The sequence below is a fragment of the Peromyscus maniculatus genome, chromosome 7 (assembly GCF_049852395.1).
Source record: "Peromyscus maniculatus bairdii isolate BWxNUB_F1_BW_parent chromosome 7, HU_Pman_BW_mat_3.1, whole genome shotgun sequence".
NCBI classification, from domain to species: Eukaryota; Metazoa; Chordata; class Mammalia; order Rodentia; family Cricetidae; genus Peromyscus; species Peromyscus maniculatus.
The window spans coordinates 50,675,869-50,699,107 of NC_134858.1; the positions used below are offsets into that span (position 1 = coordinate 50,675,869).

The following is a 23,239-nucleotide window of genomic DNA, read 5'->3' on the forward strand; positions in this document are numbered from 1 at the left end:
TGAGCTAAGAGGAAAGACTTGAGAAACAAGCTTTTGTATAGTTAAGAAAAGCTGCCATTTCCTAAGATCGAAGGGAAACAATTTCCAGAAGGGATGGCTCACTTTTTTTTTTTTTTTTTTTGGTTTTTCGAGACAGGGTTTCTCTGCGTAGCTTTGCGCCTTTCCTGGGACTCACTTGGTAGCACGGGCTGGCCTCAAACTCACAGAGATCTGCCTGGCTCTACCTCCCGAGTGCTGGTATTAAAGGTGTGTGCCCCTACCGCCCGGCAGGGAAACAATTTCCAAAGGAAAAACATTTTCATAAGGTATTAAGCTGTTTAAAGAACAAACAGCAAAAGGCGAGTGGGAAGTATTAGGAGTTCCTCCACTACAAGGTGCTACTCCTAAGATTTTATTAAGACATCTTTACAGTGTTTTCTTCTATAAAAATCACTGCCTTCTATAATTCTTGCAAATAGAATGACGTTTTCAGCTTAATGATCAATTTTTTTTAAATCCCCAATAATTACTTATCTGCATTTTTTTTAACTTTTATTTTTTTAATTTTATTTTTTATGTGTGTGGGTGTTTTGCCTCCAAGTATGTCCATGTACCTGCTTGCAACTGGAGTTATACATGACTGTGAGCTGCCATGTGGTAATAGGAATTAAATTCAGGTCCTCTAGGAGAGCAGCCAATGTTCTTAACTGAGAACCATCTTTCCAGGCCCTATCTGCATTTTTTGACTAGCTGCACTCACTCTATAATCCAGGGAGTCCTCATATTTAACTCAGTCTTTGAATAGTACAGTCACAGGCACACACCACCATAAACAGTATTTTTTTGGTGTGTTCTGAATTTTTCTTTTTGGTTTTAAAGATTTCTTAAACTAAAAAAGCCTTTTTAGAGCTGGAGAGATGGCTCAGTGGTTAAGAGCACTGGCTGTTCTTCCAGAGGACGTAGATTCAATTCCCAGCATCCACATGGCAGCTCATAACCTTCTTTAATTTCAGTTCCTTGGGATCTGACATCTTCATGCCAATGCCCATAAAATAAATTATTAAAAATAAATAAATATTTTAATAGCCTTTTTAATTTCTCTAATGTACTGAAATCCCCATGAAAGTTGAATTTTCCTCACAAAAACACCATAGATTAATTGAAGCAAAAGTAATTACTACTATTTGACTCACTTTGGCCTACAAATTTCACTCAGAAAAATTTTATTCAGCCCATACTTGGTCAGTTGACTTAGACCAACTTTACTGTGCAAACTACTAAACACAAAAACTCTCACCCGAAGTGTGCTAAAGAAATGTGACACAGACAGACCACATATAAGTGCAGAGCATATACATGTTACTATAATTACCACTTTTCTTATTCCTTCCTCTGCTTTGCTGTATGCATTTTTAAAAGCTGTCTGCTGAAACTTCAAAGGTAGTGCTTTCAAGCATCTGGAGGAATCTCCGTGTTTCACATCCTGGAATAGTCTTTAAAAACAAACAAAAAAAATCGATTTATTTCAAACCCTACGTATCAAAGCATATTATAGAACAAAAATAAACCACTCCCTGAGGCAAGTATTGCAGCACTTCCTTTGACAGACTACTTTAGCAGTTCAGATGATGTGTTAAACGTTAAGGTCCTCAGTCTATAAGCCCACATTTACAGATAGAAAAGATTTCAAAGGTGTTTGAACTACTGGTCAGATTTAAACATTAAACTCAAGCTGTCGGAAAGACTTGCTGTGGGCTGCAGGAATATCATAAGAACTCAGCTGGTTACGGCAAAGTCACTACCTGGAGGAACCAGGGAATTCCTCCAGAGGAAGCCAAATCCCAAGGAGTTTTTGGTGTTACTTGGCTTGTTATATATCAGCTGTATTCTGTTATGAAAATCATGTGTTCCTTCATAAATTTCCCAATTGACTTTTCCCTAAGAAGGGCTAACAATGTGGACTGATCACTCTCTAGACATACACATTCCAGGCATTTGGAGAACAGCCTCAGGAAAGGCTTTCTCTGGAATCAGATATCTCCCCTAGCCACTTTCAAGGACTAAAGGAGACATCACCCAGGTGGTCACCCAATTTCCAAGGATTAACAGTGATAACAACCCACAGGCGAGTCTCCTGACTTAAGGTAAATTCCACAAGGGGACACCGCCTAGGTCAGGTAGACATTAAGTAATAGCTTTACACAATTTAGCTCAGACCCCTCCTTTCTTACAGCCTTACTAACTTTATAGACCTCTAACTACTTACCTAACCACTTCTAGGAATATTTAGATAACCTTCTGTGCTAACAGCTATGCTCAGCCAGAACTCCCAGTTCAAGCCTCCCTGTAATTATCACTATTGGTAGCATCCGGCCAGGTCCATCACCGGATGGAGGAAAGTACCTTATCAGAGATACCTCTGTACTCTCTAAGAACAGACTTAAGCATCCAGGCTACCTATTTGAGAAGGCCTGGTGGATGTGCTAATTAAGCTTAACTTCCTCCTTTCCCAAACCTTACCTCCAGTTCCAGATCTCCCTTTAACTATCACCAGAGGCATCTAGCTGTACACAGGTTGCCTAGAGACTGAGCACACTTGCACACTTTCCCCCACCCTGCAGAAAAATGGCAGACAGCTTGGACAGATAGGAGCCACAGGAAAAAAAGAAGGCAGTTTTATTTTCTCCCATTGACCTAGCAACTTATAGATTTTTAACATCTTTTACCAAACACATTTAAGATTATAGTTGTGCACGTAAGATCCCTCTTCTTAGATATTACCCATATTTAGCCTTTAGTTAATTCATTACTCACTTCCCCTTTGGGTCACAAATGGTAATTAACAACTAGTGCCCCTCTTTGTAATTCTTATCAACCCTCCATTTGATCCTGATAGCAGACAATCACTGCCTGAGGAAGTTCAGGCTGAGTGTCCTGGGTGGAGGGGAGGATTGTGATTTTGGGGAGATATATAACTGTAAAGTAGAGGACAGAGAGAAGAGAAGAGAATGGAAGAACTAGATGGGTAAGAACTTGAGAGGAACAAACTGAGATGGGGAAGAAGTAGATTGAAGGGCTACAGCACAGTACTAGAGGAACGAGATGGAAGATGAGGAAGAGCCAGATGAGAGAGAAGGAGACGGGAGAGGAGATGATATGGGAAGGAACAAGATGGATGAGAACCTAGAAGGGGCAGAACTAGATGAAGGAATTAAGATAGAACTTAGAGGGGATCGCAGACAAGTGTAGAGAGAAATCAGGCTAAAGATGACCTAAATATGAGAGCAGAATATAAGCTTATAACTGTCACAGAATAATAAAGTATATGGACTAAGGAGTTTTGTGTACATAGATTCATTTCTTTTCATCAAAGATTAATTATCAGCTGGTTGTAGATTCTTCCCGGACCCTAGGAGGGGACTATTGAGGGGCTGGACCCCCATAGTCCTCGATAAAGACTCACTGTCCTCTTGCCAAACACGAATCCCAAGAGTTCACCGACTTCTGTGTCAATCTGTTCTAAGTTTAATCATGCTGAAAGGAGTGGTTTAATGCTTCCATGTTCGGTGAACATATTTGATGTAGAGTTTATCAATACCTCTTACATAACACCCACATATTTTAAGACAACTCTGTAATGAAGTTTGCCCTTGATATTTCTGAGAAATTTGTTATGTCTGATTCCTTTATTTTGTTAGCCTCTCTTAAAATAGTCCCACATTAAATATCTAACAAATCAAAGACAAAAGAAAAACAAACAAAAAAACCAACGAATCTGACTTATCTTTCTTGAAATTTTTGAAACTTAGATTTTTCCCATGTCATCACTACACTGACTTATTACACTCAACTTATGATCCTCCATAACCTGATAATTTTAACTTCATTTCAGTAAGGATTTAAACTGCCACACACAACCACTAGCAATCTTGACAATGCACTATTTTCTTACTAAAGTAAATGAGGAATGAGGAAGAACACCTGGTTCATGGAAACATCACTGTCACAGATTCAAATTTTGGGCACATTTGTTCTATCATACAGCAGTAGTTCTCAACCTTCCTAATGCTGTGACCCTTTAATATAGTTCCTCATGTTGTGGTGACCGCCCCCTCAACCATAAAACTATTTTCATTGCTACTTCATAACTGTAACTTTGCTACTGTTATGAATCGTAATGTAAATATCAGTGTTTTTTGATGGTCTTATGCGACCCCTGTAAAAGGATCATTCAACCTCCACAAGGGTCATGAACCACAGGTTGAGAAACACTGTCATAGAGTATATGACTGCTTGGCTGCTTGAATAATTTTTTGCAGGTTTTTTTCTTTTGTTTTGTTTTGTTTTGTTGTTGTTTTTTGTTTTTCCAGACAGGGTTTCTCTGTGTAGTTTTGGTGCCTGTCCTGGATCTTGCTGTTAGGCCAGGCTAGCCTTGAATTCACAGAGATCTGCCTGGTTTTTTGTTTGTTTGTTTTTAAAAAGATTTATTTATTATGTATGTAGTGTTCTGTCTGCATGTATGCCTGCAGGCCAGAAGAGGGCATCAGATCTCATTACAGATTATTGTGAGCCACCACGTGGTTGCTGCGAATTGAACTCAGGACCTCTGAAAAAAACATCCAGTACTCTTAACCCCCTAGCCATCTCTCCAGCCCTTGGCTAATTTTTTTATGGCACCTTTCTCTTACTGGTCATTTAGGTCTGAATAATATGCAATTTTTAGCTTTGATGTTTTTAAAGTAGCACAGAATTTCTTTTCCAAATACATTCATTTCACCAGTTGACAATGAACACCCACCAGGGCCAAATATATTTTAAGCTAAAACAGCAATCATATCAGCACCATATAGAATGAAGAAACTACCACTTTATTGACTCACATAAAGCCATGGTAATATCCAAATATTCTACACCTCCTGAGAAGACGCTTCTCATTCAAATCAATGGCTTATTAGCTCCATAGCACTAAGCAAGTGACCTCTCCCAGCCAGTCTTCACTTGTAAACTGGAGAAAATAATGTTATCTAAATGACAGAACTGTCAGATTAAAGATAAAACACAACTCCCAGGCACATGTATATACTGATTAAGTGTACGTTGCTGCTACCATCACAGCTAGTGAAGATGTTGCTACTATCAGCAGCATGACAAGATCCTTTTGAAAACCTAACTTATTACCTGTTGATTGACCCTGCAGCCAACATCCGAACTTGGTGATGATCATCAGCAAGAAACTGTGGAAATACTTCATTTACAGGAAAGTCTTCTCCCCTTGCATTAAGAATCGCCCATTTGGAATATGGATCGGCCTATAGTAAAAAAACAAGGTTAAATACAAAAAAATTAAGAGAAAAATCCCTCGTTAGCATACAGAAATAAAGGTGGCTTCGACCATTCCAATAAAGAACTTTCTAGTAACATGGAGTAACTCACCTCAAGCAGAGTTTGAAGACACTTTACTAATGCCATTCTTACAGAGGATATACATTTCTTCTCCTTTGTTAGATGCCTGGAATTAGGTAAGATTTTCAAATAATAATTGTTCAAACAAAAGCAAAAACAGAAAAGAAAAAAAAAACCAATGGATATTAACATTACCATAGCTAATCTCAAAATTTTCTGTTTTAAATTATTTCTCTACGTGTACAGCTGGCTAAGTGAGATCGCTTTCACAGTTCTGCATGTATCCCATCGGCTCCCCATTAGTCACTGAACTCTTAAAACTGGTATTGTAACATTACCACAATGTTTTGCGCCAATTTTATAAACTTTACAGTGCAATATGTGTTCCTTTTCTGAGGAAAACCAAAGGTATATTTCTCAAGGTTCTGCTTCTATCGGCAGGGTTGATGGAGGATTTTTTATACATTTGTAATAGATAGAAATAAACCAGAAAAAAAAAAGAAGACAAAAAAGTGGTGGAGGAAAAGGTGAACACTGCAAGAATACTCAAAAGGGCTGAGAGTTGCAAACGCCAAGAATGGCTTTGCATAGTAAATGGAATAGAACAGCTCTGAACTATAGCTTACTTTTCCTGGTTTGGTCTGACAGAATGATTGAATGCTTTTGTACAAAAATCAGAGCCTTAAAAACAAGGATTTGGTGAGATTGTAAAATGGTGTGCCACTTTGGCAAAACAGTTTGGTGGTTGGTCAAAATGCAAAACATTGTTACTCTGTTACTCAACAATTCTACCCTTAGGAATATATCCTCAAACTACTGAAAATGTGCACCTATGAAACATGTACATGAAGGTTTACAGCAGTGTGTTGCTAATAGTAAAAAAGTTAAAACAACTCAAATAGCTATCAAATACTGGAGAGAAATAAAATGTGGCTTATTCATACAATAGAATATTATTAAGACATAAAAATGAATGAGAAACTGACAGATTAAATGACTTTGGTGAACCTTCATAATTTCATTTGTAGATCTTTCCATTTCTAATTTATAAATACATTTGGGGTTATAAATTATAAATGTACTGCCTCCTGTCAACATTGTATACTTCTATTTGATGATTTCTGTGTCAAACATTATATGGAAATGTTTCCAAGTATTTTCTGTATTAACTGTGAATGAATAGAACAAAATAAATTGCCTGTGATGGAAAAAAAAAAAATAAATAAAAAAATAAAATAAAATAAAAAAAAAATTATTTCTCATTGTAAGAAGCACAACAGTATATTAATCTTCCCTAAAATTCAAGCTAAATAAAAAGAAATTCACACTGATGTACATTTGTTTTGTATCTTGGAACTAACACATTTCAGCTATAGTAAACTGAAGATAAACAGAATAACCTTTAAGTTTTGGTCATTATAACATAGATTTAAAAATCTATGTTCTGGGGCTGGAGAGACGGCTCAGAGGTTAAGAGCACTGACTGCTCTTCCAGAGGTCCTTGAGTTCAATTCCCAGCAACGATGTAGTGGCTCACAACCATCTTTAATGGAATCTGACACCCTCTTCTGGTATGAAGGCATACATGCAGGCAGAACACTGTATACATAATAAATACATCTTTAAAAAATGTATGTTCTATGTCGACTTAGAAAAGTCCTTATTAATCTAACAGAATGAGGCATCTAAGTTACATGTATGTGATGTCCTGTAAGTACCAAATATGTTATTGTTGGGCCAGCGCAATGACTCAGGGTGTAAAAGTACCTGCTGGACCTGAGTTCGATCCCTGAGACCCACATAGTAGGAGACAAACTGACTCCTACTAACTTGCACATGTGCACCATGGCATGTGCTCAGACTTTCCCACACACATAAATAAAATGTTAAAAAGATGTTTTAATTGTGAGACTATGAGTGAAATAAACAGTGACAAAGCCAGTTGGTTCATATGGATCACCAACGACTCAATTTGTTTAGGATTATTGCATTTTTTATACATCACACATGTCAAGTTATATGTGATCCACAATTTACAGGGCCATATGTGAAACACTTTAGAAAACAAAACCTTATAAACACAATGTAGCTTTTCAATTAGGGAATGGAAGAGAGAGCTGGGGAAAGGGCTCAACAGATGAAGTACGTGCCATGGAAGTGTGAAAACCAGAGTCTGGATCTCCAGAACTCAAGTAATGTAAGATGCAGCAGCATCCATATGTCATCTCAGCATGCATACAACAAGATGTAAAGCAGAAAAGGGAAGAACTTGTGGGCCTCGTAGCTTGGTATATACAGTAGCACACATAGTACTTGCCTCAAACAGTAGAAAGTGAGGACTGACACCCAAAGTTGTAGGAGTGCAGTGATACACATGTACCCACACTCACACAAGCAAACATTCACAGACATGCACATTAAAAAAGAAGAAGACAGATTATGTTATGCTATTGTTAAAGATGCAGAAAGTTACACAAGATAATCAGGGAAAAAGTCACTAATGTACAGATTGAGATCTGCATCCAAAAGTAGGGAAAGAGACTTATGCCTACCAAAAAGCTCCAATCACTGTCAGGAACTGTCCTTGGGCATTCCTTGTGCTCTCAGTGTCCACACTGCCCTGACTTAGGTTTGTCACTATAGGAAGGACGTGGCTTAAAATTGTTTTACAAACATCTTGGTCGCGACGATACAGAGAACATACAAGGCTGTGGTAGAAATGGTTTTTGTTATAAGGGTACAAGAACATGTCAGTTTATAATTAAATTTATATAATTATAATTATAATTAAATTTAAAGTGAGCATAATACAACACGGCTTTCATTTCTTACGATAATGGTTTCAGAAGTTCAACAACATCTTCCATTGGCAACGAATGTTCTCTTCCAGGGAGATCCTTCAGAAGCACTAAGTACTAAGGTGGTTTAAAAAGATTAAAAAAAAAAAAAAGCCAGCTTTACCCACAGACCACTTACTTTTAAAAGCATATACAAACAAATTCAAACATGCACAGAGCCGTCAATTTGTAAACACAGCATATAATATCTTTAAAATCAAATACTAGATTCAAAGCTCAGCACAGCAGCCTTAACTTAAAATGGTTAAAAATCCTGACCGTATGCCGTGGAGAGCCTATACTCTCACCTGTAAAATGGGGATCTATCAATTATCTGGTCATGTGACATAGGAGTAGAAACAAGAACGTCTACTGCTGGAATTCAATAAATGACCATTACTGTCACCACCGCAGTTAAGAGACAAAGAATCTGAAATGTCGCGATACTCTCAGAATAATGCTAAGTTCAATGGTGAAAAACTATTGAATTCTGGGAAGGAAAGATAATCCTGAGAAGTAAAGTATCCTAACCTACCTACTTACCATGGCAACTTTGTAACCATGTGTTTCTATACACACAAAGAGCTGTTATAAGTAAAATTTATAATGGTAGTTATAAATAAGCAATCAATTTCTCAGAGGTGTTAATAATTTTCCAGTATTATCTATTCTAAGAGATACATCTTATATACTAACAAAGAACTTGTTAAATCCTCTTTAATACCTCATATGTGAGTCATATGTAATGTTACTGAGAATGTTAAGTGATTTTAAACATCAAAGCTTCAAGAAAAGCATATAACCCTTCCCACAAGTCAGGGTAAAACTTTACTAGAGTATTTGTGAGGAATGGAACCAAGGGTCCCAACAAGATACAACGAAACCCATTTCGATTAGAGGATACCTGTGCATGTTCAAGACATCCATGACAAAAGATTGCATTCCATGGTTAGGTATGCACCAGGTATGTCTGCTGGTTTAGCAAACAAAGGCTATAACCTTGAACACACCCAGAAGACACTCAATGGGCCAGGAGCTATTTCCACATGTTCACTGGGAATAAGGTAAGGACATGTTCCACATGACAAGAAATTAGTTCAATAGAAAGGTTACTGAGTAAATAAATAAATTACTTATTTGTGGGAAGGTAGGGTTTTTCATTTTGTCTTGTAAACACAAACAAAGGAGCTACAAATGGGGGGGGGGATATTAAGCCATAAAGTCATGAATTGAAACTGAAGGTATATATTAGTAGCATTAGTTCAAAAGCTACACTCAGACCTCAAATTCTACGTTATGAATTATTTTTACAGTCAAGACCTTTTTGCTGACTGTCGATTACACTCATAATCTCAGCACTTGGAAGGAAGACTGTTTAGCCCAGGCCAGCCAGTGAGAACCTGTCTCAAAGACATTTCCTGTTCCAGTCTATAATCAATCACAATAATTACAGGGAATAATATTCAAAATGCACCCAAGTTTCATTGCTTTCAGCCTCAACTTCAGTTCTTTTCATAGCATGTGAAAAAAAAATGTGAAATCTAGGCATGATAGCATATACCTATTACCCCATTAATCCAGTCAGACTGCTTCAGCCCAGTCTGGGAAACACATACACACATACATGCAGAATATATTTTATAACTAATCTCAGATTTATCTTAAAAAAAAAAAAAGCCTTCAAAGTTACCATACATATCCAACCATTACATTTTTGGCAACACCAGACAAAATCAAAAAGCTTCTTCATTCCTCTAGACTCACCATATGTAGGTGGAGGGATTTAGTAAGATCTAGTGTGCTAGAATCAAGTAGCAGTAACAGCTTTCTTCTAACATCAGCTGCTCTAAAAGACACAGTGTTGCTCTGAGATGCAGTTACACACAAGCACAAGAACCTGAGCATGTCTAAAAGAAGATGATCTTGCTTTGACAGGTAGTCGGCAGTTAAAGGATTCATGGCACCTAAAACAAAAGGCACTCGTTAACATTAAGAGAGGGGCACAGTAGACTGAGCAACCTCAAACATCCTTCCACTGTAGCTAGAGTTTTCCTGCTTGGCCCACAGCTCTTTGACCCGACTGAGTAAACACAGAGACTGTTTCAACTGTTTGGCCTAATGGCTCAGGCTTCTAGCTATCCAGTTCTTACATCTTAAATTAATCCTTTTCTGTAAATCTATACCTTGCCACGTGGCTCGTAGCTTAGCAGCATCTTCACATGCTGCTTGTCATGGCGGCAGCTGGCAGTGTCTCCATCACTCAGCCTTCCACTTCCCAGAATTCTCCTCTCTGTTAGTCCCGCCTATACTTCCTGCCTGGCCACTGGTCAATCAGTGTTTTATTTATTGACCAATCAGAGCAATTTGACATACAGAATTTCCCACAGCATTCCACACTGATCTAAAACATCCTCCCACTTTCCATATCTATCATGGAGTTTTTCTTTAAACTATTTTAAATTCTTTCATGAATAAAATAAGAAACTGATAAACCTGACTTTTAAAATGAGAGTGATTTAACGTGTAGTAAGGAGGAACAGTGAAGTTGACTCAGCAAGTAGGAAGGCTTGCACACAGCCGACAAAACTGAGTTTGAAACCCAGAACGCACGGCCCACAGTGGAAGGAGAGAACTGCCTCCTGGAACACTGTCCTTCAACCTCCACATGTGTGCTCACATTAAGACACACCAACACAAAAAATAATAAAAACAATAATATATATATTTTAAATGCCAGGGCATGGTGCCACACACTTTGAATCCCAGCACTTGGAAGGCAGAGGCAGGTGGATCTTTTTGAGTTTGTAGGCCAGCCTGGTCTACATAATGAGTTCCAAGACAGTACTACATAGTAAAATTCTGTCTCCATTAAAAAAAAAAAATTTAAATGTACAGAAAAAGAACAATCTAAGTAGACTATACCTAAGGGAAATGAAATTATCACTAAAGTTCTTTTCAATGAGGTCCTTTACAGTGACAAATTCATATAAAGTGGTAAGAGGAACCCCAAACAGAAAACACTTATTTACCAACAGTACTCTGGTTCTCTCCAGCATCATTTGCATCACTCACAGTACTAGCAGAGTGATCACTAAACAGACTTGTGAATGATGGACCCTGTGCTTCCATTAGATTTTCATCAGCATCATCTTTCACTGAATGTACTTCTCCATACTCAAATGGCTTTTTCATACAGGATGCCTTTAGAAAGAAGAAACAAAGATGCTGTTTTTAACCTCTTTCAGAAACACACTAATGCATCATATTGTAGGAAGTGAATATATAAACTGGAATCTGTTTAGATAACAGGGTAATAATAAAACTTTAAAAATAATTTCTTATATTAAAAACTATCATGGGCCAGTAAGATGGCTCATGGGATAAAGGCACTTGCTGCCATGCCTGCTGACCTGAGTTGAATCCCTGGGATCCACGTTAGGAAAGAAGAGATTCCAGTAATTTTTCTTTCACACGTTCACTGTGACACATGTGCCCACACATAGGCATAAAATAAATGAATGTAATAAAAAAGTCTAGCAGCCATTCCATATTGTATTTAAACATTTGAGCACCACTCTGTATGCCCACAGACATACAGAACTATATGTAGTAGAATATTATTTTAAGGGGTGCTACTTTGTTTATGTTGCATTTGTTTAACTCTGTGAAGCTGTGTTACTGTGCCTGTCTAAAACACCTGATGGTCTAATAAAGACATGAACATCCAATAACAAGGCAGGAGAAAGGATATGCATGGCTGGGAGGCAGAGAAAATATATAGGAGGAGAAATCTGGGATGAGAGGAAATGAAACAGCCAGAGAAGGAGGAGGACTACAGGGGCCAACCACCCAGCAACACAGCAAGCAACAGAGTAAGATATAGAGAAGTTAGAGAAAAGGAAAAGCCTAGAGGCAAAAGATAGATGGGCAAAAGATAAGGAAAGCTGGCTAGAAACTAAGCCAAGCTAAGGCCAGGCATTCATAAGTAATAATAGCCTCCGTGTATGATTTATTTGGGAGCTGGATGGCAGGCACCCTCAAAAAGAGTAAAAAAACAACAACTATACTTTGCAACATTTAATAAAACTTTTAAAACTGAACACCAGAAATTGATCAAAGCACAAAAAAAATATCAATTATTAGGACTATCTTGTGGGACAATAACAATATCCATCAAAATTAAAATTAAAAGACATGGAGGCATCTGCCTGTAGTCCCACCTCTTTGGATACCTGGAAGAAAAGAATCATTTGTGCCTAGAGTTCAAGGCAATACTTGGCAACACAACTAAGATCTTATCATAAAACACACGCTCCCTGAAAGTCTTACACATTCCTTTGAACAACTGAGTCCCTTTCTTGCATCCTTTCAAGTGCACAAATACAAGAAGACAAAATAGAAATGCAGAAGTCTCTGCGGCAGAACTTTTGGTTAGAAGGGAAAAATGACTTGAAATGTTCAGTAAGAGCAGATGGATATGGCAGACATAGGGGTTTAAGTCCCTAAGCAGGCTGCTTGCAAGACTTAGGCAGTATAATTGTCAAATATTCAAGGCCAGATACTGCTACTAAGAAGAAATTAAATACATGTCCTCCTTAATGCAATAAGCTTATTAAAGGCTACATTTATTTAAAAAAATCCAACATCTCATGCTATATACCATGAGATACATATTTATTCATTAGCTATTTCAACAAAAATATACAAATTAGGACCAGCAAGATGGGTCAATGGTAGAGGCTTTTGCATACAGGCCTGACATCCTGAGTTCAATCACTGGACCCCAGAAAATGACAGATAAGAATCCATTCCCAAGAATCGTCCTCTGACTTCCACATAAACTGTGGTACAAATGTGCCAGCTTGCTTGTGCTTACTCAACCTCCCCCTCTCTCACATATATATGTATATATAATTTTAACTGCATCTCCGAATCAATGAAATTTATTAGTAAAAAAGGATTCATACTTACTAAACTTTTACAAATATCTGCAATGTCATTCATAAGCTTTGATGTTAACAATCGTAGGAAAAAGCCCGACACAATCTTGTGTGGATTATGCTGTAATTTAAACAAAGATCCAAACAATAATAAATAAAACAAATATGGATTTTTGGTAAAAATAATTTTCTCTTATCTTGAATGAGTTCAGAACTGAGGCCAAATTACAAGTTGAGGTACACTACCATCTTTCTTTTTTTAAGAACAAGGACTTGCCAGGTGATGGTAGCACACACCTTTCATCTCAGCACTTGGGAGGCAGAGCCAAGCGGATCTCTGTGACTTTGAGGCCAGCCTGGTCTACAGAGCGAGTTCCAGGACAGGCACCAAAACGACACAGAGAAACCCTGTCTCGAAAAAAAAAAAAAAAAAACCAAAAAAAAAAAAACCAAAAAAAAAAAAAAAAAGAAGGACTTAAGGACTTATTGAGTCCATTTCAAGAGAGTAGTGAACTAGAAAGTACCCAGAATAGCAATTACAGCCTAATCTCTTTTCTTAAGGAAATGATATATGAAGTACATGTCTTTGTGTTGAGGCATCACTAAAATACCAACTACTGATCCTAAACATAATAAGCAATTGACTGTGAGGCTCCCTCTTTCATTTCATGCCTTCCACACTTATATAAAAATACAGGAAAGCATATTAGAAAACCAAAACTATATACTATGAATATTAAGTTGCTTATGTACTAGTTTTCAAAGACTGTTCCAATTATTAGCAACATGCTGGCATCATTTAGCTACCACAACAGGCCTGTACAAAATCAAAAGAAGGATTATACACAGCAGCATTTTTTTCTACCAAATGTTACCTAAGATAAAAAGGGTAAAAGCAAGATTTGTACTAATATCATTTATCTTTGTTGGCACTCTACAGACTGAGCTCATCCTAGGATGGCATTATCTTTGTAGCACTTATTACCTATGGTATAGTATTATGAAAAATCACATTGTTAACAATGAATCAACAAATTAATGAAAACATGCTAGCAATAGAAGACTCAACTGTGTAGTGTTACATATATATAAAATAAGAAAATGAAGTTACGAAATAAGTTTCACGAGAAACTAATATTCTTGTAATACTCTTATTTATCATTCAATTTAATTTCAGATCAGCATATAAACTTATAAATGGATCAAAAACTCAATAACACTAAATTATAAGCCCCATGAACAGACTATACTACCAAGATGATCTTACCTTGGTATGTTTACACAAGCAACTCGTACACAGTTGTATTACATTTCTCAATGAACCAATTCTAGATTCCTCATTTGTCTTATTTTTAAATAGAGAGATACTTTCTCCTGCACATTGCATTAGAGACTATTTAGAATAAAAGAAAAAGACAAATTCCAGTTAAAATAACAACTTAGTATTCTTGTTTTGAAATTTCATTTAAGAACCAAAACTAAATATATTTACAAACTGAACATGAATCTGGGAGTGGGGGCTGACACCTATGATCCCAGCACAAGGGAAAGGCTGAGGCAAAAGGATCACAAGGCCAGCCTAGGTTAAAAGCTGAGACTTTGTATCCAAAAAAAAAAAAAAAGGTGTGCATGGTCATGCAATGAGATTACAAATGACGAACACCCAAAAAGAAAATGACAAATCCAAGCCACACATGGCAATGCACCTATAATCCCAGTGCTCAGAGGGTACTGGATCTTTAGTTCCAGGCAGGTTGGACTATAGGGTCAGACCCTGTCTCAACAAACAAAATAGTAACAATAACCCACCATAATCTTACACCCTGTTCCCTTTGCAAATTCCACCACAGATAACAAATATTAGTATCAAAGAGCTTAAGAAAGTTTTAAGCTTAGGACCTACTTGATTAATATACCCAATCAAGAACTCTTCACTACAGATCATCTTGGGAAAAAATTTTTAGAGTACAGATAAAAATCAATGTGCATAGCCAGGCAAGGTGGTGCACACCTTTAACCCCAGAATTTGGGAGGCTGAGGCAGGCAGATCTCTTTGAGCTCCCGGACAGTCAGGAACCTTATCTCAAAATAATAATAATAATAATAATAATAATAATAATAATAATATCATAAATATTATGAGGTTACATTGTGATAAAGATCATTTGCCATACTTATTTACTGGTTTATAAGAATTATACATCTTAAGGAAGGACATACTATTTCTTTTAGACTGTATAAGTGAAAGAAAAAGTTTATTTATGTTGAGCATCTCTTACCTAAAATACACAGGACAAAAAAAATGTCTCAGAATTTAGAATTTACATATACATAACAAGATATCTTTGGGACAGATCCCAAATTTAAAAACAAAACTGATTTGTTTAATCAACTGTGTTGGTTAGTTTTTTGTCAACTTGATACCAGCTAGAGTCATGTGAAAAGAGTGACCTTAATTGAGAAACTGATCTATACACAAGTCTGTCAGGGCATTTTCTTGACTGATCATTGCTGTAGAAGGGCCCAGTCTGCTGTGGGCAATGCCGTCCCTGGGCAGGTCCTGGGTAAGAAACCAAAGTGAGCAAGCCAGGGGGAGCAAGCCAATACACAACAGCATTCCTCCATGGCATCTGCTTCAGTTCCCACCTCCAGGTTCCTGCTCTGACTTTCCTCAATGATTCTGTCATAAACCAAATACATCTTTCCTCCCCAGGTTGCTTTTGGTTATAGTCTTTATCACAGCAACAGAAAACTAAAGACAACATCTTACAAACATCCAATGCTAACCTGTGTCTACATCTTGACTATGACCTGTCATATGAGGACTGATGTAGAAATTTTCACCTTTGTGGTTGTGCTGGGCCTCAAATTTTCTAGTTCTAAAGTATTTCAGATTTCCTATTTTCAGATTAGGAACATTCAAATTATACAAAAGTTTATTTTCCATAATTTTTCAGGAATTCATTTCATTTAAATCCATTTAAAATTTTACCAGTATGAATTTTCCTACCTTGGCCTTCTGGAACAATTCTGATTTATATGCTTCCTCTTCCATTATTACACCCATGTAACAATAGCAGCCAAGAACACCCACCAAAAGACTTGAACACCGGACAAGTGTTTCTGAACTTGTAATCTTAAAATAAATCACAAATTTAAAAATATAGTATTAGATAAAAATAATTCTCTGTACTCTGGAATTGACTCTGGAAGAAGTTCATGCAATATGAAGAAATAAAAATTAAGCAGAGTTAAAACTGGACTGCTCTAGGGTAACTTTTAAAGCTAGCTCAAGGCCGGGAGGTGGTGGCGCACGCCTTGAATCCCAGCACTTGGGAGGCAGAGGTAGGCAGATCTCTGTGAGTTCGAGGCCAGCCTGGTCTCCAAAGTGAGTTCCAGGAAAGGCACAAAGCTACACAGAGAAACTCTGTCTCAAAAAACCAAAAAACTAGCACAAGATGACAAATAGTCTAAGCTACTCCTAAAGACATATAAGATATCTCCTCCTACTCCTCCCAAGGAGCCACACACAAGAAGAAAGAAAAGTCTGGCAAACAAACATATGTCTTAGAACATGAGTAGAAAGCTGACCATGTCAGTAGTAGAGCGTTTGCCTAACAAACACAAGGTCCTAGGTTTGATTCCCAGTACTGAAGGGGGTTTAAAAAAAAAAAAAAACAAGACTTAGAACATGATCGAAAACTAGATTCACAGAAAAACTGGTGTGGACCACATGGCGACCATTGCTGCTTGACAAAGTTTCAAATTTGTGGATCACAAATCTCCAGCACCCTTTTTCTTTCATTTTTAATGATTCTCACTATTATGCCATTCCCTTTGGGAAATTTTGTGTAGGCTTTGGTGAAGGATGAAAATGTATAAAATAGCAGCCTCCACAAAATTCTTTGGGAAAAAATCCCCGCCACCATGGAACCATATAGGGTGCTAACTCTGCCTACTCCCACACAAGTTAACACCACACTGCTAGAAAATTTAGATAAATAACATATGCTTGATAAATAATGTATATTTAATAATCAAGATTTATAAATCCCTATGGTCTACTCAGGTTCACACTAATATTTGTCTAGCTTTGCTTTGCTCACTTTAAGCTTTTAGCTATTTGGATAAACTAAGCCATACAAAAAACTGCAATATTCTATAATGGAATGTTTGATTCTCTGAAAGTCTTTTTCCCAAAGTCAGAAAATAAGACAAAAGTCCCCATTCCCTCAGGGGCTTGAAGAAAGTTCCTGCTTGCTAAAAGAGGAATAATTTTTATCTCTGGCAAGAGGAACTTGTGGCCCTTCATTAACATATGACTGGTGCCTATTAACTTGTCAAGGTCAATGCTAGCTTCCTCAATCCCTGATCACAAGCCACACCCCAGTTTATATGCCCCTCTTCTCCGATTTAATTCTGTGTGCAATTATAGCGTATAAAAGGTGTACTCTTTTGTCAATAAATAAGCAGCTATCCCAATGCACCCTCAGATCATGTCAGTCTCCCTTGCCTACTCCATACCTCCTCTCTGGGACCTAAACCCTGTTGGAGCTGGACTCCAGCAAAAATGATGTTCTGAACAAGAGTCTTTACTGATTCTAGACTAGCAGAAAACATTTTTGCTGGTAGACATTGGTTAGACAACTTTACAGGGTTATTTAAGAATCAAAGATCATCATGTTTTGTTCCAATCCTATAAGAAATGACATTCTAAGAGGAAAACAACAGAAAACTAAATTACTTTAGAACAGAATTAGCTACAGCTGTGACAGCCGAGTCCCTCAGTAAGGGGCACTGACAGCAGAAACAGACACACTGCCCCATTGGTCTTCTGGTGATTTTCCTTGGCTGCTTATTTCACTCCTTTGGGGAGTTTACAAATTTACTTTAATTATGTCTTTTACATAACGCAAGACTTTGTGGAAGATATAAAGATTAATAAACTATTATGCCCTTAAAGCAAATTAGAGCAAAAGTTGAGATATATAAACATATAAATACCCACAATACAAAGAAGATACTAATTAAGTATCCTTAAAACCTTAATACTAAATACTGTGACTTTTTTGTTGTGATTTTTCATGACAGGGTTTCTCTCTGTAGCCCTAGACAACCTGGAGCTCACTCTGTAGACCAGGCTGGCCTCAAACTCAGAGATTCACCTGCCTCTGCCTTCCAAGTGCTGGAATTAAAGGCGTGCACCACCACACCCTGCTGTTTTTGGTTTTTCCAGAGAGGGCTTCCCTGGCTGTCCTGGAACTAGCTTTTGGAACTAGAGATCCACCTATCTCTGCTTCCCAAGTGCTGGGATCAAAGGTATGCTCCACTACACCCAAATACTTATACTCACAGGTGGAAAACCCACTGTGGCTGAGTGCGCATAAGGTGTTACAACAAATGTAACATGTGGCCCTCAAAATACATGGAACAGGATAGATATTCACCATACACAGGAAGAAATGGTATTTTACAAGAGAATAACATGTATGAATTTGTGATATTACAAAGATAAAAGAAATCCTTAAGTGACCTCTAATAACTGGACAACTACTAGTCAGTCCATTCCATACCTTTAAAAATCATTCCACTTGCTTCAAATGTAACAGATCTACTAGGTTTTTCTTTTTTTGTGACTAAAATTTTCTTCATTTATACCAGTTTGTTCATTCTGTCCTGGAATTCTTAAGACTCATGCCAGCACTATTCCCAGTAACCTACACAAAGAACTCTTGTCTAGAGAATTCCTGGGACAGACTATCTCAAGATTATTTTCCTTCCTCCATGCTAATTTTCCCTATTTTTCCAGATGGGCCAGCACTTCACTTAAAACCAGGCTTCTCGTCTTTTGTGCCTTTCATTCCCCCAATTCTCCTTCCTAACAGTTTATGAAAGTTCAAGAATAGACCCCAATTCTTTTTTTAAGAAATCTCACCTCAGATGAGTAATTATTGAGAAGCTGTTCTGATAATCCCAGAAGATAATGATCCAATGATTCCTTGAGATTTTGGTGAACAGAAAAGCCAACACTAGGCTGAAATTTTTCTACAGCACATTCTTTCACAGTGGTTAAAAAATCCATCTTGTCAAAAGTTGTCTGAAGAAATAGTTCTTCTACTTCTGAAAATGAAGGCTCTTCTTTATCTTGGGAGTGTTGTTCACTTCAAGAGTGAGATTACTGATTAATAACCACAATCTAATACTTTTTCAACTTATTTGCAACATATTACATATAAAAACATCAAGAAAGCATTTACACCATTCAAAGATTGCTCATATAATTTGTGAGCTATTCTGTCAAATGCTTCTTTTTCTTCTTTGGGCTCTTATAGGAAATTGAATTCAGGTTGGAAAATGTCATTATTCCACAGCAAATTTTACTTACAAAAACATAGACACTACAATTTAAAAGGCAAGTTCAGAGAACCATTAGACACTAACACTCAATAATTGAATGTGACTACCAAAACACTGCCTTCTTTTCACCTTTTACTTCCAAAATGTGTGATTTTTCTTTCACTTAATGCCTTTGAGAGAGAGACTGGGTATCTTCATATCACTGAGTTATTTTCAGTCACAGGGACAAACTTAAGTCTTTGAGTCAATCAACTAAAAACAAGGTTTTAGCTGTTTTTACTCTAATAGTAATTGGGTTGGATTGATTCTAGTTACTCTGCTCAGGATGGTCTCAAACTTCTGATTTCAAGATACTCTAGCCTCAGCCTCAGTGTTGGGACCACAGGACATCATTGCATCCAACTCTCACCAGGTTTTCTTTTCCTCCCCACCATCCAAGTAGCTAGTTAGGTTGAATGTGTGTGTGTGTGTGTGTGTGTGTTGCGGGGGTGGGGGTGGTTGTAGGGGACACATGTGTGCCACAGATGCACATGGGAAGCCAAACAAGGACTTGCCAGAGTCAGTTCTTCCTTCCAGCATGTCAATCATCAGGTCTGGAAGGTGCCTTTACCTGTTGAGCTGTCTCACTGGCCCACTTTTAAACCTAATAAATTTTACTCAAGCAACAAAAAAATGGGTCCCTACTAAAAACTCACTTCCCATAAGTTTTTATGGTCTCAATTTCCCACCTTAACTGTTTAGTTTTCCTCTACTGACACTTGTTATAGATGTTATAATATACAGCAATGAAACTGAAACCTTCACCTAAAGTTACAGAACATAAATTATAATCATTGATAAAAAAAAAAACCTTCTCTCCCTGCTTAATTATAGTGATTTTTTCTTTAGTCAGATCAATTTAGATCATAATTACTAGTAAGAAGAGCTCCCACCCAGCTAGAACGATCTGTCTAATTAATACTATATCTTAAAACAACATATATTTTCTTATATAACATACCATTCTGGCACACTTTGAAAAAACTTCATTGCAGCTCTAGAGTTTTTCATAGTGAGACTTACAAGAATTTTCTCTAGTACAAGATGAGGAAAATTACTAAAAAAGAAAAATGAAAAGCTTTACTTAAAAGACCATGTCATTAGAAAAGAAATTCTTGAACACCCATGTATATATAGCTACAAATTATGACCCCTAAAATCAGATCCCAAACTAAAAATGCTTTCATCTGTCCAAAATCACTTAGTATTTGAAAGAATTTATTAAAGCGGCTAGAACAATGCTACTATTGTTTCCAACTCTACTTAGAATTAAGTTATATATAATTTTAAAAGTAGGATTTCTTTTTAAAAAATATTTAATATTTTTATTTTTATGTGTATGGGTGCTTTTCCTGCATCAATGTCTTGCACTGTGTGTGTGCCAGGTGCCCACAAAGGCCAGAAGAGGGTATAAGATCTCCTGGGACTGAAGTTATAGACAGTTGTGAGCTTCCGTGTGGGTGCTAAGAATCAAACCCTGGTCCTCTAGAAGAACAGCCACATGCTTTTAATTGCTTGAGTCATCTTTCCAGCCCCACTCACCCAATAGCATTTCTGAGAAAAAAAGATTATAAACTAAAGGAAAAGCATGATGTTCTACCCTCTGGAGGAAGGAGAGGTAAAATGGGCCCTTCCTTCCTAGGGCTTAAGTCCTACTTTGTTTTTCTTATCATTCATGTAACAAATTTCACCCAGAAGATACCCATTATGATTATTAAGGAATAAGGACAAGATTAGGGACTTGCTCACAAAAGGTTACAAAGAAACACCCCAGACCAGGTGTTGTGATACATGCCTTTAATTCTAGCATTCAGGAAGCAGAAGCAGGAGAATCCCCAGAGGCTAGCATGGTCTATATACTGAGCTCCAAGCCAGACCAGCAAGAGTTACACTGTCTCAAAAAAACAAAAAAACAAGCAGCCAAAGCAAGCAAACAAAAAAACAATAGGTATAATTTATTATGGGAGAAACACATTCTGATGGCATACAATGGAATGGGTGATCATAATAATTTACTGTGTATTTAAATAAGTCAATGTGTTCCTAGTAAGTAAATTACAATTATTTGAAAAGATAATATGTTTACCCTGATTTAAAGATTTTACAATGTATGCATGTATCAAAATATTACATGGTATACCACAAATACGAACAATCTTTATAAATATACTAAATTTTTTAAAAAGAATTATGTGTCTATCCTTCATGAACATCTCCCATATCCTACAGTGAGATAATCTCTATTTTAGAAATAATCCAGCACAAAGATACAGATAACTTCAAAATTTTAGACAGAACCTCAGGAAATTCTGCATTATGAGTATAAAATGAAACCACCGGGAGCCTTGTAAAATTAAACAAGTAAATATGTACAGACAAAAGAAAACAAGAACCCAGGAGTACACCAATAAACTACAATTACCTCTGAAGAACCGGAGGCGGGTCTGTGCTGTCTTCTAAGTCATCCTCTAACTGGTAGAATAAGAGCCATCTCATTATTGACTCCTTTATAGAAAAAGTTCTATTTACTTCATACATACTTTGCTCTGTTCCCATTTTCACTGAATCCGGAACCACACAGATACTAAGTGCCGAAGTCAAACAGCATACTGAAGGACTATAAAGCAATGCAAGGCGACTGTTAGAAGCAAGCTCTTCAAGGGGCAGAAGCCTTAGCTATCCTGCTTACCACTGAGCCTGCCATGCTCAGGGCAATACAAGGTACATTTACAAAGTAGTAAAAGGAAGGTTACATTTGAGAAAATGCTTGATTATTTTTTTTTATCCGAAAAAAATTTACAGAACTACAAAAATGCTTATGAATAGTAAATAATTATAATTATAGGTAAAAGAAATTTAAACTTTATAATCCTTCAAAGAAAACTGGCCTTAAAAAAAAATAAAAAGGCAAAACATGGTGGCTCACTTCTTTAATCCCAGCACTTGGGAAGCAGAAGCAGGCAGATCTCTTTATGTTCAAGGCCAGCCGATTCCAGAGGGGGAGGCCAGCCAGAGTCATACAGTAAAACCCTATCTACAAAAACCTAAACAAAATGCTCTGTATTATTAAGCATTTTGGGCCAAACAACAAAAGCATCCAAAACAAAATTTGATATATCTTTTACTGAAGCAACAAACTACAAAAATGATCAGGGACATACACTTGTTTGCATATGTAGAAGTAAATATAATGCAACCTACCTTGAAGGTTTACAGGCTGAGCCAGTAAATAACTTCCAGAATTCTCTATCAAGTTCAATTAAACTACCTTGAATAATGGCCCCAAGTAAACCAAAGTTTTCAGTCTGTGTATGTTCAGAACTTATACCACGAAAGGCAATAGACCAAATTTTAATCCATAGTTTCAATAAATCTGACTTCTGAGAGCTTTCTATATTTGATTTTTTGCCTTGACATAAGGCAACTTCCATAAGGCATCGTAACACATGTGGGGTGCGTTCTCCACGCCGCTGTTGAGGCAGAAGCTGGTACAATATCAGTAGTAATGGAGATAGCTCACAGTTAGGTAAACTGGAAGGATACTTTGATATTAATTGGGTTGTAATCTGTAACCTGAAAGGAAAAAAAAAAGAACCAATCTGAATTTTTTTCAATCCTATTAACAACCTAAAAGAAAACAAATACACAAATCATATACCTTTATGTATCCTAACTAAAGTATCA

General features: G+C 37.0%; 1 protein-coding gene across 3 annotated transcripts in view; it reads right to left on the reverse strand.

Moving 5' to 3' along the window:
- Atm (ATM serine/threonine kinase) overlaps nt 1-23,239 on the reverse strand; it is a 115,985-nt gene that overhangs the window by 70,140 nt on the left and 22,606 nt on the right. For all 3 annotated transcript variants that reach the window (XM_042280942.2, XM_042280946.2, XM_076576281.1), the window contains exons 10-23: nt 22,757-23,128; nt 21,978-22,172; nt 20,517-20,612; nt 19,095-19,320; nt 16,170-16,295; nt 14,427-14,552; nt 13,191-13,280; nt 11,249-11,420; nt 9,984-10,183; nt 8,215-8,297; nt 7,935-8,090; nt 5,413-5,488; nt 5,158-5,288; nt 1,352-1,472 (exon numbers count right to left, since the gene is read on the reverse strand). In XM_042280942.2, the coding sequence (XP_042136876.2) occupies nt 1,352-1,472; nt 5,158-5,288; nt 5,413-5,488; nt 7,935-8,090; nt 8,215-8,297; nt 9,984-10,183; nt 11,249-11,420; nt 13,191-13,280; nt 14,427-14,552; nt 16,170-16,295; nt 19,095-19,320; nt 20,517-20,612; nt 21,978-22,172; nt 22,757-23,128 (2,170 nt within the window). The remainder of the gene's footprint in view (nt 1-1,351; nt 1,473-5,157; nt 5,289-5,412; nt 5,489-7,934; nt 8,091-8,214; nt 8,298-9,983; nt 10,184-11,248; nt 11,421-13,190; nt 13,281-14,426; nt 14,553-16,169; nt 16,296-19,094; nt 19,321-20,516; nt 20,613-21,977; nt 22,173-22,756; nt 23,129-23,239) is intronic.